The sequence below is a fragment of the Cibotium barometz genome, chromosome 5, assembly GCF_041138505.1.
Source record: "Cibotium barometz isolate CiBa-2024 chromosome 5, ASM4113850v1, whole genome shotgun sequence".
Classification (NCBI taxonomy): domain Eukaryota; kingdom Viridiplantae; phylum Streptophyta; class Polypodiopsida; order Cyatheales; family Cibotiaceae; genus Cibotium; species Cibotium barometz.
In genome coordinates, this window is record NC_141050.1 from 34,731,167 (window position 1) to 34,750,224 (window position 19,058).

Genomic DNA, 19,058 nt, shown 5'->3' on the forward strand with positions numbered 1-19,058 from the left:
ATATTGAGATGATGCTATTTGTGGAGGTGGTCTCCTTTGGAATGGTATGGTTTGGTTGAGCTCAAAGTCTGCAGCCTCCTATGGAGGGTGTAAGTCTTGTGAGCAGTCCTAGAGTTGGTTTGGTTCATAGATATATGGATCGAACTCTATTTGTGCATGTATGCATACACTTTCTGAGGTATTATTGTATTCTGGTGCCATTGGATCCTGGTACCCTTGAGAATACATTGGGAATACTCCGGATTGTGTCATGTGAGGCATGTATGTTGGTATGATACATCAAGTACTTTACTATGTTCATGGTGTACACTAATTGTGGGTCCTACGGGATGGTGCACCACTAGAGTGGGTAAAGCATTAGGAGGGACATATGTGGGAAGTACATAGTGGATGTATTGTTTGGATGCATTGAGTGCTTTCATATGCTCATGATGTATCACCGATCGTGGGTCCTGCGGGATGTCCATGGGCGTAAGGCTTGTGAGCAGCCCTTAGACTGTTACTTTAGATTAGGTAGAGCATCTTGAAGAGCATATTGTTTGTGAATGCATATGTGTGTCACATGTAGAATGATGCATGGTTTTGTTTTTGGCTAACACAAGTTATGTGTTTCCACTTGGTTTTTAGACTTTTGCTGCAGGTTATGAAGGAACAAGCAAGAGTTGTTTGTCACTTTGACGCGAGGGCGAACCCATATTGTGCAGGATGATTGTTTCATCACCCAAATGCACTTGAGGGCCATAGCTTTTCTCATATGAGGCGTCTTTGCTTATTGGATGCTTCACTGTGCCGTTGAGTGCAATCGAGGACTCTTGCCATTTTTCAAGAGGGGGGTATGTCACGACCCTGTGTTTTTCTCTTGATAGTTTGCAAGTGTGCGCGGGGACACGGTGGACAGTGTGAATGGCACCAGTTTGGGGCAATAATTTCATGGATAGATTGGTTCAGCTATTGGGGTCAAAGATGACTCTAGGCATTTAATAAGGTCCTTTTGCAACCCCATGTGGGGGGAAGGGGATAAAGGTTTAAAACCTTTAAAAATTAAAGAACTCCCATTTTTGAAAGAAATCATGGCCCATAAGCTATATTTGGGGCCTAAGCTCTTTTTGGCGGAGTGGGCTGCATCTACATGTGTGTGCGCTTTTTGGCAACTGGGGGGGGGGGGGGGCTGGCTCCAAGCGCAAGGTGGGGACTGCTCTCTCTTTCCCACTCGTGGAAGGCAGCATAGTGTTGGACTTGGGTGGTTCCTCTTTGATGGCTGGTCACCAGGGAGCATAGGCAGGCAGACTGCAGGGCAGCGCACAGCTCAGCAGGCTCACCCACTCTCTCTCTCTCTCGCTTGGCACACGGAGGGCTAGAATGTAGGCACACATTGCTGCACACGTTTCTCCCTCCTCTCTTGGCTATTGGCGAGCTGCAGACGGATGTAGGAGGGGAGGCACAGGACTGCACCTTCTCTCTCTTGTGGAAGGCTGCGCAGGACTGCAGGTCTCTCTCTCTATCTCTCTTCGCGGGCAGCTGCAGCCAGGAAGAGGCGTTTTTCTCTCTTTTTGAGGACTGTCAGGGCTGAAGTGTGTTTTCTCTCTCTTTTGGAAGGCGGGTGGCCAGAGACTACACGCAGTGCACAGAGATGAACGGGCTTTTCTCTCTCTCTCTCTCTCTCTCTCTCTCGTTTGGAAGAGGGGCGGGCGGGCAAAACTGCAGGAGGACCAGAGGACTGTTTTGAGACGGTTTATGGGCTGTTTTTGGTTGGCTGCAAATTCAGCTATGTGCTTGGGTTTCCGGCTGCAAGTACAGGTCACTTGGATGTGTTTCTTGGCATGGGAGTGATGCAAGCTCGCATGGCTGCATGCTCATGGAGCAGATTGTTTTCTTCCTGCTGGAAAGGAACAGAGGGACCTACAGTTATGGGCATGTTTATGTTTCCAGATGTTTCATGAGGGAACAGGTAACTGGATGTATGCCATTGTTGGCATTGTTTTTGAATGGTGATGTGAATGGTTCTGTATGGAAACAGGATAAACGGTTAGCTCCGATGTATGTAAAAAAAGTAACAACAAGCTCAGAGGCTGTGGAGACATTGAACTTACATAATCTTGGACCATGCCATACAATACTTCTTTTTCATGCTCCTTCCAGACTTGCATTGAACAGCTGCAGAGTTGGTCATCACCACAATTTGGTCTCATAGATGACAACAAGAATGCTAAAGCGAGTTAGCCTTAATACTCTTATATCAACCACAGCATTATTGGATTACTTGGGGGAAGGTGCCAAGGATTGGAAAAGGGGAAGAGAGGAAGGAGAGTGTAAACTGGCCTCGGTCTTCAGACAAAACCAAAGGGCGGTGCAAAAACAAACTTAAACACAAAACACGTCAGCACCTTTGAAGGCCTAGAAAAGGAAAACAAACAGGGGGAGCTAGAGTGCTCCTGCAAACAGTACAAGGACACTAATTGGCCCCAAAACGCAATGGCGCCCCTTGCAGTATTTCTTTAATTGATTATAAGATCTGATAGTATCATGATGCAACTTTTACACTTAAAGATGTCTCTCTCAAAACCTAGCGAGCGCCTTTGTTGGTATGTTTACTGCTGATATTATTGGTTTAATTCTTTAAAAGTCTTTCGCTATAATGGTATGAACATGACATAGTTAAATGTATCCATATTCATTCTTCAAAATGTATCCATATGCACAAATTAATACATGCATGTATGCACGTGAATACGTATAAATAAGTAAAATAATGAATTGCTCTACTCTTAAACTTTGAGTGGCACTACAAATAAGCACATATATAGACACGTGTGTTTCAGTATAAACTTATGTAGCTGGTAATAAGAGCTGTATGTGAGTGCTTGCATGTATAAGATTTAGGCATGTTAGCATAGAACTGCAAGAATTGGTCACTTTTTGAACCTAGTTTGTGTTTGCTTTTCAGATTCAGGAGAATGGCATGTGTGTGATGATTGCAATGCTGGGGGGGTTGGCACTTTGCTTTGGGAACATGGTGATGCAGTACTCACTTGCCTTTGTAGGCATCTCTTTGACGGAAGTGGTTTCTGCAAGCATTGCCGTTGTTGGTGGTAAGTAATTATTTATGCTTGTATGCAATGGTTGAGAAGATGCGATCTTTTTCAGGAGGGACATAGTTTCTCTCAAATAAACATTAACTTATCCATAATGAATCCAAATTTTCTTTGTATTTATGGGGAGACTATCTGTTGTTGTGTGTCATCGAGATGGTTTTCTTCACAGGGGCTTGCTTGATCTAATCAGCCTAACAGTCCACTTTGGACATGCTGTATCCCCATTAATGTTCTTGTACTTGTTGTCTCTCTTGTTGTCGTTTGTCATCAAGATGGTTTTTTTCACAGAGGCTTGCTTGATCTAATTGGGCTAACAGTCCACTTTGGACATGCTGTATCCCCATTAATGTTCTTGTACTTGTTGTCTCTCTTACCTTAGGCATGGGCAGTTTTGACAAAAGGGGGAAGTGCTGGAGTGTCCTCACATGATGGTATACAGCAGATCCTAGCATCATCTTATAGCATGCAAGGAATTTGCATCATGAGGCATTGCTCTGCCATGCAAGGGCACCATAGGGCTTTCTTATCATATGCGCTGAGGTTAAAGCTGTGTGTCTCATAACACACACTAGGTGTGGAGATAGGTAGATAATCAAGCTGAGGTTTGGGCATGCAGAATGCAAAGATAGAGAGGATAATGATGCATGCTGATGCTGCCTGTGTACTATGGTCAAAGGACATTGTTACTCTCACTTTGGTGTAGAGTTGGGCTTTTTTATGCACCTAATCTGTGGCATTATACATGCATGAGATAAGATGGCATTAGACGAATGTATGCTGCATTATGTTAAGAGATGGAAGAACACGATTTAGACACTGTTCAGTTTCAAGGCATGCGATTCCAAATTACCCCAGTTAGAGCCTCTATAGATTCTCAGGCCCCACCCATATTTTATCACTGATGCCAAAGCCATCGAGGGGCATTTTATAGACTTGGAGCATCACAGATCACGGAGTTCGACCTACCCCTCTCTCTCTCTCTCTCTCTCTCTCTCTCTCTCTCTCTCATGCACACACGCACACACACCAAGAAAGATTGGGTGGAGGTGGTGAAGAAGCTCAAACCCCCACAGAGCATCATACATGAGACTCTGGAGAAGGAGAAATGCAGGAAGGATAGGGCACTCCATGTGCGAGTGCGGGGTGATAGGTGGGGCTTCCCCCAAGGCAGATGCTAGGAGGGGACAGGACCATCCCCCCCTTTGTTGATACATGGAGGGCAGGGAAGGATATGACACGAGAGCCGCCCCTCATCATCAGATTCCCTGATGCTACCAGCAAACAGGCCTTCTTCGATAGACGGGCTGCCCTCAAGAGCACATAGGCGTACATGGGGGATGATCTCACCCCAGCATAGGTGGCACACCGGCGTGAGGCAATAGTGACAGTTCATGGGGCCCGTAGAGCGGGCAAGTGGGCTGTGTACAGAGATGGCAAGTGGGCTGTGGTCATTACCCGTGGGGTCTATGAAACCAAACACTTGAGTTTAGCAGTATGGAAATGCGATGGCACCCACCCTGTGGTCGAATTCAGGAGGTTTGGGTGAGATTCTCACAGGCAGGATGTCACTTTCTATAGAGAGACTCATCTGAGCTCTTAGAGGGGTTTACCATACATAATAGCCAGGTACGAGTGGGAGTCAGCTTTCTGAGGTGAGACCCGCACATCAGGAGTACAAGGGTAGCTGTCCCTTTTAGACCCCACCTCTGACAGATTCTCAGCATTGTCCGGAAGGACACGGTATCTTTGGGTGCGGCTACAGCTTACCGGGGACAGTCATCCACATTGCTGTCCGTTATTTTGCACTGAGCCACTCCCTTTATGCCGCACAGCACAGCCAGTCACTGTACTTACCGTTATATGGGGATATTATGGAGTTCTCACAGCTGGGGGAACTTCCCCTCTATGGCAGTCGCTCCGACCAAGAGCACCACCCTTTGCCTATTCTCCAAAGCAGGCCTCCAGGTGTTGGCATCTACAGTCTCCTTCTTGTGGCCTCTTCATCACTGATTTGCAACATTGTTTGGAGCTGCCCAGCACATGGTCAGATTCAGGATTTGCTCCAGGCAGCCCCCTCATTGGCAAGCCCGGAAAAATTACCAACATTTATTTTCCTGGGCACCGCTACTCCCACGTGGAGTTTAATTCACCTGCAATTTGATGCAGCAGAGCCCCATCACAAGATAGGTAGCACTCAGGCATTTTTTGCTTGATGGCACCATGGCTTCGATGTCGCATCCAACGCCCTCGGAGGTGCATCCAGCTTCCCACACAGTCTACTTCCCAGGATTCTGACCCCCTCATTCGGTTGATTTGACGATCGATTGGACAGGTTTTGCAGTCCTCTCAGACTGCCACCTCAAAGCTTGGAAGCTACTGAAGCAGAGTAGAGATACTTCATGGCAGGGGGCAGCATGAGGGCGGCATTGGGAACTTTGTAGGCGCATTCCATTACATGTTTTTTTCAGTTTTCGGCCTTAAGCTGTTTGACAAGGCATTTACATTTGCATTGGCCTATTTAGCAGATATTATTTGGGATTTTTCTACCATTTTTTAGGCATTTTATAGCATTTTATGCTACTGGACAGCTATCAGCTTGCTACAGTTGGCTGACTAGCTCTCTGGAGGAATATATAAGGGTTCTCACCCTTCCCCTCATTTTTCATCTCATTCTTGCATCTGCTGGAGGTCATTGGCTGTAGCAACAGTCACTTGTGCTTGTAAGCACGTACGGGCCTCCCTCGTGCTCATTTTCAGCAATAATCAACTGTTTCCAGCCTTCTACAGTTTGTGCTTTGGGCCTACAACCTGTGATGCTCTGTCTTTCATGGTATCATAGCCAAACGCTGATCTACAGGTAAGAAACTGCTGCGTTTCTCTGATTGGAGCAGAGGCTTCATCATTGTGCTGCGTTTTCTGCATCTGTACTGCTGAACTGCTGCGTTTTTGCTGTTGGAGGCTGAAGCTCTCTTCTAGGTGCTGAGGATAGGGTTCGTGAGAGATTTGCTTTCTCTATTTCTCTTTTCCCACCCTCCGTCCCTTTCTTCTTTCTCTCCTCTTGCTGTGCACTGCTTGAGTTTCTGCATCTGTACTGCTGAACTATTGTGTTTTTGCTGTTGGAGGTTGAAGCTCTCTTCTAGGTGTTGAGGATAGGGTTCGTGAGAGATTTGCTTTCTCTATTTCTCTTTTCCCACCCTCCGTCCCTTTCTTCTTTCTCTCCTCTTGTTGTGCATAGCTTGAGAGGAGGCTATTTGCTGTTTTTTTACAGCCCTCTTTCTTTAGAGAAGGTTTCTTGTTAGAGGACATGGCTTCAAGAGATTTCTCTAGTGCTGCTCCTTCTCCTGTTGATACTCCAGCTCCCTCATTGCCTGGATCCCTTGCTCCCGCTCCCGAGATGGTTTCTCTTCCCAATCTTTCTTCTTTGAGTTTCTCTCATCTAGGTCTTGTTCCCATCCCTACCCATATACCATCCTACAATCCTCCCCAAGTCAGTGACTCCATGAAGCTTACAAGGACCAACTATCATACATTGTCTTTTTACACTCAGTTATTGCAGGAAGGAGCCGGTGTGTGGATGGCTATCTCCATAGCTCACTCGGTGGACCCTGCTTTGAGAAACATATTGGATGCTCGGGCTTGTCTTATCATCATCCATTGCATGACTCCATCTACACAGGCACAATTTGTCTCTAACCAGAGCAATGCTCTACAAATGTGGACAGAGATCCAGACGAGGTATGGAAGAGTTTCGACAGTGAAGATTGCCAAATTGGAGTCAGATCTGGAGAAGCTTACAATCAAGGGGTCAGATAACTTGATTGAGAAGATTGGAGAGTTCACCCGTATCAAGCTGCAGCTTGAGGAGTACGGTGTCGTGCCATGGCACGTCTATGATGTGAAACCGTGCATGTGAGTTCATCAAATACACATCCAGATGCATGGGGTTAAGTGCCATGACGAATCATTATATGATGCCTGAGTATATATGTTCATATTGTAAATAAGGTTCAATAAGATGAGCTGAGGCTGAGCCAGGTTTTGAAGCCTTTGACAGTGTGGTGTGAATTGTGGAGGATTTTTTTTATGCTTATGGAGAATTTTGGAGCTAGCAGATATCTTGTGCCTTGATAGGACTGGATTTTGCTTGTAACATTAGCACTGAGACAGAGAACTTAATGGTGCATATTGGTCGGGATCTTGATCGTATGCTTTAAATGGCAAAATCATATGCACAATAAGGTGCTAAATGGAGCTAAGGCGTGAGAAAAACCTTTAGAAAGGTTATGGTGTAAAGGTGAAAAGGAGTTTGATTATATATATATATATATATATATATATGGTCAACACTCCATAACAAAAGAAAAAAGGGAAATAATAGGTGCATTGAGGACTTTAACCTTAATGCTAAGGTTATGCTTTGTAACCTTAGTGCTAAGGTTAACAAAGCACATTTGGGGATTTTCTAGAAAACGCGCAGCTTTTTTTTAATGGCATGTATAGCTGGCAGAAGGTGGTGGGGGGGGGCGCCGAGTTCGCCGCGGAAAAGAGAGAAAACGACCGGAGACTCGCGGCGAAAACCAGAGTGAAGGGGATTTTCTGCAGAGTTAAGAGAACAGCGTCGTTGGCGACCAGAGAATTTCATGGGAAGAGCATATCTTCTGTGTATTGCTTTTAGGTGCTAGAAATGAAGGGAAAGTTGAGTGCTATTCAATGATGTGCTTTCTGGAAAATTCAAGCTCACAGTCAGCGCAGAGGACTCTGTTCCGCCATTTCTTCCTCCACCGTGTATCGGCGCTGAAGCGGCTATTATGGATTAATAAAAACAAAGAAAAAATCGACGTGTTCACTCTTCGCTTCATTCAGATAAGCTTAATTTAAAAATCACTTTGTTACTTTAGAAAAAGGGCATGGCAAATAAGCCCTTAAAAGATTTGGAATACATAGGAAAAAGTTGGTGAACAAGATATAATTTTGGGAGAACTGGAGTTTTGTAAAATCACGGAAGATGGCCTTGTTTCTGCTTGACTGAATTTTGGAAATTATGTACATGAATTAGCTATGCCGTATTCTATCTTTTGCTTATGAAATGTTAGAATATTAAGGCAGGTTTTCAGGTGAAAAAGAGCATCATGATATCATGGTTTTGATGGCACTGGATGTAAAGGATGAAACTGATCACATGTATATTGGAAAATTTGGAAAGCTTTGTTATGCACACATGTGAATGGTTCAAAGGATTTCATGCAATTCCGTGCAATCATCTGGATGAATTCAAGGATGTATTGAGGCAAGTTGACACATGTATTTATCATTGGATATAATGATGTTCAATACTCCTTGGGAAATCTTGTGCGTGAAATTCCTTGTTGGATTTGACATTCACTCTCACAGCTAGAAGTTTCGTACTTTCCTGGCTGTACCGCACACGTCACGACAGCTTTTGGTGAACCCGACGTGAAACTGCTGGGGTGAGAGTGTGGTGAAATATACAGGGAAGCTATGGCTGAGAATTCTGAGGGCCAGGGGGTTCATTTTGACCCCGGAGTTATGCAGATGTTCCAAATGTTTACCATGTACATGCAACAGCAACAAGCTGCTGAGAGGGGACAGATTTCCACGACCAAAGCCTTACAATCAATTGTGAAAAAGGTGGATCAATTTGATGGGAAGGACATTACAAAGTATCTGCGCAATTATATAAAGGAGATGGAGCTAAATAGGGTGACTGAGGAGGATATGGTTCGAAGTTTCGAGCTGGTATGCGTTCCTGAAATAAGAGAGCGCATAAAGGGATTGCAGACAGCACAGGGTGGCAGAAATTGGGAAGAGTTCAAGCTTGCTTTAAAGGATGAATACTTTATGGAGGATTCTGAGCGAGTGACCAAACGAACTTTTTTGGAATGGGTCACAAAACCTAAAATGGGAATTTCTGCCACAGAATTGCTAAGGGAGTTTGAGAAGCGTTATGCCCAGTTGTCAAGAATAGAGCGTGCAACTTTGGATAGAGAAAAGACAGAGCTCTTCTTGCAAGCAGCTGGAAAAGATCTCCAGGAGAAATTGGAAATCCTCCTTGAGGATAAGAATACAGAACAGGGATTAAAGAGTGATTGGAATGATGTTGAGGATGCAGTCACTATGTTAGCAAAGCGGCAGCGGAGGAGGGATAAAATGGTGATGGGCTCTGCAACCCCCATAGCTGCTGTTACCCCTGAGAATTTATCCAAGCCAGCTGCTACAATTCCTAAGATAGATGGGCCGATGGATGAGCTTATCAAGGGTATGCGTGACTTAAAATTGAAGATGTCCAGGATTGAAGAAAAAGGTCTACCATTGGGGCAGGCTTCTATGCAAAGGCCTCAAAGCAAAGAAGGGTTTACATATAGATGCATATGGTGTGATGACCCAGAGCATGCAAAGAAGGATTGTACCAGCTATAAAGAAGCTCTTAAAAATCAACTTGTCTTCTTCAAAGATGGGAAAATCCATCTTACAGAGACTGGTCTTCCATTGAGTACAAACTTTGGGAAAGGAGGGATGAAAAAGCTAGTAGAGGATATGGCTGCTAGTCATGCCATTTCTATGGTTGAGGCAGCAACCTATGGATTAAAGGTTGGTCAACAAAAGCAGGGATTTGAGAATGATGAGGATTATGAGAATGAGAATTTTTGGCCATCAACAATGGAATTAATTGCGTCAAGGAAAGTGTCAAAGCAAGCTTTGCATGAGGCAGGTGATTGTATACGTCTTGAGACTGGCTGGGAGGAGCCTGTGGATTCTTTATCCATTCATGCCTATATTGCCAAATGCCAAAATAATGAGGCACAGGTAGAGGAGAAGCGAAAAAGGGAAAATGAGGAAGGAGGGCCATCAAAAAGAGTTACACGTGGAAGTGAAAAGAAGGATCCTGGGCCATCACATATGCCTCCACAGCATAGCAGACCTCCACATGATGTTTCAATGGAAGAAGTGCCAGCAAAAATGAAGGAGAAGGGTAAAGGAAAAAGTCCACTCTACAAGCTTCAATCTGATATTGAGGTTGCAACAGATCTCAAAAAGGTGCTTGAAGAGAGAATTCTAAACAGCAGGGTGGAATTCACACTAGGGGAAGTCTTGGGGATTGCAAAGAAAGAATTTCATGATGAGATAATTGATATTATACGAAGAAAAAGGCAGTCCATAATTGAATCTATTCCATCACAAGGGGAGGCAAGCACTTCCAAGACTCATGGTGTACAGGTACAGAAAAAGGAAGAGAGAGAAAATGTGGTGGAATGTAATCCCTCTGCTGATGGGGCACGACAAGTGCGTTTTGTGGAAGAGGATGATGAAAAAGAAGTTCTTACAAAGAGTCATTACTCCAGGAGCCATTGGGCAAGAGCAACCACTGAAACCCTTGTCAAGATAGGTGATTTGGAAGAGCCATATGTCGCTCTAATTGATCATGGGTCTGAAATAAATCTTATGGCTAAAAATCTCTACAACAAATGTAAGTGGCCAATGGATGTGGATCATGGGTGGATGATTAAAGCAGCTAATAATTCATCTGGAGAGCTTTATGCAGCATGTCCAAATGTAAGGGTAACTATAGGGGATGTGAAGGATGATCAGAATTTCTTTGTTCAGGAGATGTCATCGTATCCCCTCATTCTTGGGCAACCCTACATTACAGCTGTAAGGATGGAAACAAAGGTTTTGGATGATGGCTCAGCATATGCAAGAATAAGGAGTAAAGATGGCAAAAAGGCTGTTCAGTTTTTGACAGTTTGCATTAATCATGAAAGGAATCGTGAATCTCTTCGAGCACAGTCACTCCCAAAGATAAACAGAGAGTTTATGAATTACAGGGAGATGAGGGATTTTGGCCAGGTGCCATTGTAAAGCGGGATTCCAATGGTACAAGGGGAAATGAGTTCTCGCAGGACTCAATCAATGTAAATAGTTTTTCAGCAAATTTTCAGGGATTCTCCAGCTATGGGTCACTGGTTTTTGTAAAAAGCAAGGATTTAAAGCGTGGCATGCAAAAACATATACAAAATGAACAAAAAAGTTTTGAGCAGTGTGGTCTTTTGGAGAAGAATGAGTTTATTTCAGGGGTGCTTGATGAGGTGTCATTTATAGATACTATGGATGTGCTTTTTGATATGGGAAGAGCATGCTTACAGGGTGGAAATGAAATGATAAAGGTGTCATCTGTGGAGATGTATGATATAATCCAGGAATTTGAGGGGGTGGAATGTAAAAACATGAATTGTGAGATGGATGCTCATGTTGATACAAAGTACAAAACGGTTGCAAAGAAGGTGAAACCAGTTGCCTTGCCCTTGCCACCGGGAAGCAAGGAGAAGATAGATGAAGCTTCTATGCAGCCAAATCTTAGAGATCCGAAGAAAATTGGGCATAAATTTACTCAAGAAACTTTGAAAGAGCTGAAGATTGGTGAGAAGGATTTTCTGTTGCCAGTTGAAAGGGAGTGCTTTGAGGAGATGCTTGTAAAACATGGGAAAGCTTTTGCCTTTCAGCCGCATGAGATAGGTTGTGTTGATCCAAGTGTAACAGCACCAATGGTGATCTTTACTGTTCCACATGTGCCCTGGAACCTGCGGCCAATTCCAGTACCAAAGGCTCTCTTGCCAAAGTTGATGGAATTACTAAAGGAAAAGATCAGGATGGGAATCTTGGAGCCTTCATGTGCCCCATATTCCAACAGATGGTTTACTGTACCAAAGAAAAATGGGACATTGCGCTTTATTCAAGACATGCAACCTGTAAACAAAGTCACAATCAGGAATGTGGGAGCAGGTCCAATTGTGGATGAGTTTGCAGAAGCATTTGCAGGGAAAGCTATATACTATATGGGTGATCTGTATTCGGGATATGATCAGTTCCAGCTGGATATACAAAGCAGGGACTTGACCACAATGAGAACTCCTTTGGGATTAGTAAGGATGTGTACCTTACCACAGGGAGCCACTAACTCAGTGGCACATATGATGAATGGAATGAATAAAGTCTTACGGGACTTCATACCACAAAAAACTATGCCATTTTTGGATGATGTGCCAATAAAGGGCTGTGATGAGAAAGACAAAGATGGGGATTTGGATTCAAAAGGGTGCCGCAAGTTTGTGGCAGATCATATAAAGGATTGTGACATGATTCTATCCAGGCTTGAAGAAGTGAATCTTACTTTATCTGGGCTGAAATCAGTGTTTGGGGTTGGTGAAGTGCTAATAGTGGGACATCTTTGTAGTACTAGTGGACGCCGTCCTTGTCCAGCCAAGATAGATGCAATACAAAGAATGAAGGAAATATGCATTAATGTTACAGAGCTGAGGAGATTTCTTGGAGCATGCGTCTTTTATGTTATTTGGATCCCACATTATGCACATGTAGCAGATCCTCTTTATCAGCTTTTGAGGAAAAATCAAAAATTTTTGTGGAGTGCAGTACATATTAAAGCTATGCGGAAGCTGAAATATTTGCTCCAATCATCACCCATTTTGAGAAAGGTAGATTATGAGTGTGGCAGGCCTGTGATTGTTACAGTTGATACTAGTCCTACTGGGATAGGATGGGCAGTAGCGCAAGATGATGAGGGTGATCATAGGTATGTAATTAGATTTGGAGCAAAGGTATTAAGCTTTCGGCAGCGAAAGTATCCACAGATCATGAGAGAATTATGGGGGATAGTCACTGCTCTAAAATGTGAAAAAGAATATCTTATTGGGGCATCTGTACTTGTGGAGACTGATTGCTTGCCACTTCTTGGGATGATAGCAAGTTGTACCACTCCAGATATTGCTATGCTTAGGTGGATTGCTTATATCAAGTCACTAAATCCTGAGTTTGAGCATATTGCGGGAAAAGATAATCCAGTTGCAGATATGCTATCACGAGCCAGGTATGAAGATGAGGAAGAGATGATTAGTGACATTGATTATGTGGGTACAAAGTTCTATACTACAGCATATGCAAAGGGGGATCATATTTGCCTATCAAATGCACTTGAGTCTTTTATTGAGGAAATATATGAAGGAGATTGGTTGCTTATTGGTCAATATTTGAGCACTCTAACAAGGCAAGAAAATTGGTCTGACTCAGAATTTAAGAGGATCCGCAGAAAAGCATATGGTTACTTTCTAAAGGACGGATATCTCTGGAAGCATCCTAAACAGAGAAATGCTATGCCACAGAGAGTCATATGTGATAAAGAGACTCAAGGAAAGCTTGTGAAAGAATTCCATGAGAGTCTCTGGGCTGGGCATAGAAGTGTGTGGGCCACCTTTACCAAAATAAAGGAAAAATATTGGTGGAGAGGAATGTACAAGGATATTTCCCAATATGTGGAAACATGCATAGTATGCCAAATGTACTCAAATGTGAGGCATCGTGATGGCTTGCAACCAACCTACCCACCTGCCATGCACTACAAATGGGTAGTGGATCTAGTTACAATGCCTTTGGGAATTTGGCAGATGCGGTATATAGCACTTGCAAGAGAAGATTTGACAAATCAGGTAGAAGGGCGTGCTCTTAGAACAAAGAGTACGGAAACAGTATGCAAATTTCTCTTGGAAGATGTGATCTGCCGATATGGTTGTGTTGGGAAAATAACAGCTGATAGAGGTGAGCTAGATGTTGGAGAAGCAAAGGAATTCTTCTCTAGAATTGGTATCAAACTGTCTCTAACATGTGGTTACAATCCTGAGGGCAATGGGAAAAGTGAACGAGGACATCCTCCAATCATTAAAGCTTTGGCTAAGGCATGCAGAGAAAGGATGAGAGAGTGGCCAAAGCTGCTACCATATGCCTTGTGGGCTGACCGTACAACTCATAGCTCAGTGACAGGATACATGCCTGCAGAATTAATGTATGGTCAGAAGCCAGTGATGCCAGTTGAAGAAGTAATTCTAACTTGGAATGTATTGCCCTGGGTGGAAGGATTGAGCAGAGATGACCTCCTTGCATTGCGAATAAGACAGTTGGAGAGGAGGCCTGAAGATGTAGAGCTTGCTAAAGCTCGCCTGAAAGATGCAAGGTTGAAAAATAAAGAAAGATTTGATAGTAGACACAGACTCCGGCCAAAACCTATTGAAGAAGGTGATTGGGTTCTAATGTATGATAGTAGCCTTGACAACCAATTCACTGTTCAAAGAAAATTTGCAAAAAGATGGTTTGGCCCTTACATTGTCAGGCATGTGCATGGAAATGCCACGTATACTCTGTGTGAGCTTGATGGAACAGAAGTAAAGAATCTTGTGGCTGGCAAAAGAATCAAGATATTTAAAAGAAGGCATGATGGTGATCCTTTTGATTCACAAGAGATTCAGGATGAGAGGCTTGACAGTGGTAGTATGGATATGGTTGAAGAGGAAGAGGATGATTTTCCTGACAATGCAGAAGATGAAAACGACATCCAGCTATATGTAGATCTTGATGATGATTTGGCACATACCAGAGGATGTGCAGGTTTAGAGGGGGTGGATGTCGTGCCATGGCACGTCTATGATGTGAAACCGTGCATGTGAGTTCATCAAATACACATCCAGATGCATGGGGTTAAGTGCCATGACGAATCATTATATGATGCCTGAGTATATATGTTCATATTGTAAATAAGGTTCAATAAGATGAGCTGAGGCTGAGCCAGGTTTTGAAGCCTTTGACAGTGTGGTGTGAATTGTGGAGGATTTTTTTTATGCTTATGGAGAATTTTGGAGCTAGCAGATATCTTGTGCCTTGATAGGACTGGATTTTGCTTGTAACATTAGCACTGAGACAGAGAACTTAATGGTGCATATTGGTCGGGATCTTGATCGTATGCTTTAAATGGCAAAATCATATGCACAATAAGGATGCTAAATGGAGCTAAGGCGTGAGAAAAACCTTTAGAAAGGTTATGGTGTAAAGGTGAAAAGGAGTTTGATTATATATATATATATATATATATATATATATATATATATGGTCAACACTCCATAACAAAAGAAAAAAGGGAAATAATAGGTGCATTGAGGACTTTAACCTTAATGCTAAGGTTATGCTTTGTAACCTTAGTGCTAAGGTTAACAAAGCACATTTGGGGATTTTCTAGAAAACGCGCAGCTTTTTTTTAATGGCATGTATAGCTGGCAGAAGGTGGTGGGGGGGGGGGGGTGCCGAGTTCGCCGCGGAAAAGAGAGAAAACGACCGGAGACTCACGGCGAAAACCAGAGTGAAGGGGATTTTCTGCAGAGTTAAGAGAACAGCGTCGTTGGCGACCAGAGAATTTCATGGGAAGAGCATATCTTCTGTGTATTGCTTTTAGGTGCTAGAAATGAAGGGAAAGTTGAGTGCTATTCAATGATGTGCTTTCTGGAAAATTCAAGCTCACAGTCAGCGCAGAGGACTCTGTTCCGCCATTTCTTCCTCCACCGTGTATCGGCGCTGAAGCGGCTATTATGGATTAATAAAAACAAAGAAAAAATCGACGTGTTCACTCTTCGCTTCATTCAGATAAGCTTAATTTAAAAATCACTTTGTTACTTTAGAAAAAGGGCATGGCAAATAAGCCCTTAAAAGATTTGGAATACATAGGAAAAAGTTGGTGAACAAGATATAATTTTGGGAGAACTGGAGTTTTGTAAAATCACGGAAGATGGCCTTGTTTCTGCTTGACTGAATTTTGGAAATTATGTACATGAATTAGCTATGCCGTATTCTATCTTTTGCTTATGAAATGTTAGAATATTAAGGCAGGTTTTCAGGTGAAAAAGAGCATCATGATATCATGGTTTTGATGGCACTGGATGTAAAGGATGAAACTGATCACATGTATATTGGAAAATTTGGAAAGCTTTGTTATGCACACATGTGAATGGTTCAAAGGATTTCATGCAATTCCGTGCAATCATCTGGATGAATTCAAGGATGTATTGAGGCAAGTTGACACATGTATTTATCATTGGATATAATGATGTTCAATACTCCTTGGGAAATCTTGTGCGTGAAATTCCTTGTTGGATTTGACATTCACTCTCACAGCTAGAAGTTTCGTACTTTCCTGGTTGTACCGCACACGTCATGACAACGGGAGCACCATCAACAACCCCATCCATAAACTTCTTGGTAAATTGCCTATTTCCTTTGATTATTTTAAGGATAATATTTATTTCCGCGATCCTCTCCCCCCTTTTGAGAAAGTCGTGAGTTATGTCCATGACAAGTGCATGCTTTGGGGAAAAGGCAAGTTGGAGTCTGCTTTTGTTGCCTCTGACAAGGGCAAAGGCAAAGGCGGAAAAGGGACCTCCAACAACAACAAAAACAAAGGCAAAGGCAAGGGTAAATAGGATTCAAAGGAGTCCAAGGACAAAAGCAATGAATGTGATTATTGTGGCAGCATAGGTCATACTGAGGCTCGCTGCTTTGCTCGTCGTGATGACTCTAGAGTAGCCAAAGCCAAGTATAAAGCCTAGGATGCTTCCAAAGCATTTGACAAGGACAACACCAAAGACAAGGGCAAGGACAAAGTTTCACAAGAGGGATCTGCCAAAGTTGCATACATGGTAGTCATAGATTCATCTACTTCTTCACAGGATTCACTCCTCGTGTGATCACAACAATGGCTTCTCCAGAAGAGGTTAGTGACACACCTGAAGCGGTGGGATGGGTTGGTGATAGTGGTGCTTTTGCCCACACGACCAATGAAGCCCATATCTTGGAGGACTACTAGACTCTCTCTTCTTTAGTTCGTATCGCGGACAACTCTTCGCTTCCTGTCACCGTTGTTGGTAATGTTTCTTTGGGTTCCTCTGCCACCTTACATGATGTTTTACATGTTCCATGGATTTCCAAAAATCTGTTTTCTGTATACAAAGCTTCTCATAAGGGACTTGGTGTGTACTTTGATGATGAGGTCATTGAAGTGATCAACAGGAAGACTCTCTCGGTTGTTGCCAATGGAGTCCATGAAGGGGGTCTCTACAAGATCACCAAGATCCCTCGCACTGACTCACATATTCATAAGCTTTTCTCCCCCTTGATGCCTTTGGTTTCTGAGGCAGATACTTCTCTGTGGCATTCTCGCTTTGGTCATGTACCCATTGCTGCCTTACAACAGTTCCATTCTCAGCACGTTTTCAGTGGACTACCTCAGCTTAGGTCTCTTTCACACATTTGCTTATCCTGCATGATGGGCAAGCATCATCGAGATGTGTGCCCAGAGGATGAGCAAATGGAGGCTCTTTCACAGCCGCATCTCGATGATGCTTGGCCATCATGCAAGATGAGCAAATGGAAGCATTTTGGGCTGGTGGTTTGGCAAAAAGATGACTGTATCTTCATTTCGCAGCAGAAGTTTGTGAAGAAGTTGCTCTCACTTTATGCGTTGTCAAATTGTACACCTCTCTCTTATCCCATGGATCCCAATGCCAGGTTATCCAAGGAGGATGATACACCCTTGGTGGATTCCCAGAGTACCAATAGATTGTTGGCTCATTGCTTTACCTAGCCAACACCCGTCCAGATATCTCCTGTGCTATGAGTGTTCTCAGCCAGTTCTCATTAGCCGCTCAAAGGTCTCATTGGCAGGCAGCCTTGAGAGTTCTTCGTTATCTTCGAGGTACTTCAGATTATGGCATCACCTATTCCAGTGGTGCTGATTTGGTTGGTTTCATAGATTCTGATTGGGCAGGCCGCATTGATACTCAGAGGTCTATATCTGGATATTGCTTCATGCTTGGTACTGGATTAGTTTCTTGGAAGTCTCAAAAGCAGAGGACTGTTTCTACTTCTTCCACTGAGACTGAGCACAAGTACTACCTTCTGAGGCACTTTGGATTCATGAGATTCTGGAGCATTTGTGTTGTGCCATCACTTCCCCAATTACCATCTTCTCGGATTCTTAGAGTGCTATTGCTCTAGCTCAGGATCGGGACGATCCAAGCATATTGAGGTGCATTATCATTTTATACGTGATTGGATCGACTTGGGACTTCTTTGGCTGGCCTATTGTTCTACCAAGGACAATGTGGTTGATCTCTTCACCAAACCACTTCCGAGAGCTACTTTGGAGGTGTTACTTCAGCGTGGTGGTATTGGACCGCCCCTCTGGCTCTGAAGAGGAGGTGTTGGAATATATCATCTCCAGAGGATCTACATCACCTTTTTTCATGCTTGTACTAGTCATTTTATGAGACCCTGCATTGGTAGATTTAGCAGATATTATTTAGGATTTTTAAACCATTTTTTGGCATTTTATGCTACTAGACAGCTTTTGGCCTGGCCGACCAGTTCTCTGAGGGGTATATAAGGGTTCTCACCCTTCCCCTCATTTTTCATCTCATTCTTGCATATCTGCTGGAGGTCATTGGCTGTAGCAACAGTCTCTTATGGTTGTAAGCACCTACGGGCTTCCCTCGTGCTCATTTTCAGCAATAATGGTTTCCAGCCTTCTACAGTTTGTGCTTTGGGCCTACCACCCGTGATGCTCTTTCTTTCAAATTTCTCTTGAAACCTGCCTGACCAACTACCCTGTGACCCAGATACTATGCCACAGAGCTGATAATGTCCTCAAGCACTGTCCCATAGATCTTGGCCATAGTATGTCCGATCAGAAGAACACAAAACACAAGCACGTCACAAGTAGACCTAAACCTACGGTATGTTTCATGTACGAGAAAAGGTTGGAACTGGTACTCAAGTACAAAATGAAAATGCAAGTAGATCTCTGTTGATCCCATCTGTTAGGAGTGGGTACTCAGTCCAACTTTGACTGCTGTAGATCAACAGACGAGAAAGAAGAGCAGAAGAACACAAAACGTAAGCACGTCACGAGTAGACCTAAGCATACGGTATGTTTAGGTCTAGCACGAGAAAAGGTTGCAACTGAATATACTCAAGTACAAAATGAAAATGCAAGTAGATCTCCATTGATCTCAGCCAAAAGCTGCTGTTAGGAATGGGTACTCAGCCCAACTTTGACTGCTG

The 19,058-nt window shown here is 43.4% G+C and overlaps 1 protein-coding gene across 3 annotated transcripts in view; it reads left to right on the top strand.

The window, feature by feature from the left end:
- LOC147638406 (ureide permease 5-like) overlaps positions 1-19,058 on the top strand; it is a 144,670-nt gene that overhangs the window by 8,939 nt on the left and 116,673 nt on the right. For all 3 annotated transcript variants that reach the window (XM_086798336.1, XM_086798335.1, XM_086798334.1), the window contains exon 3: positions 2,945-3,089. In XM_086798336.1, coding sequence (XP_086654462.1) covers positions 2,945-3,089 — 145 coding nt within the window. The remainder of the gene's footprint in view (positions 1-2,944; positions 3,090-19,058) is intronic.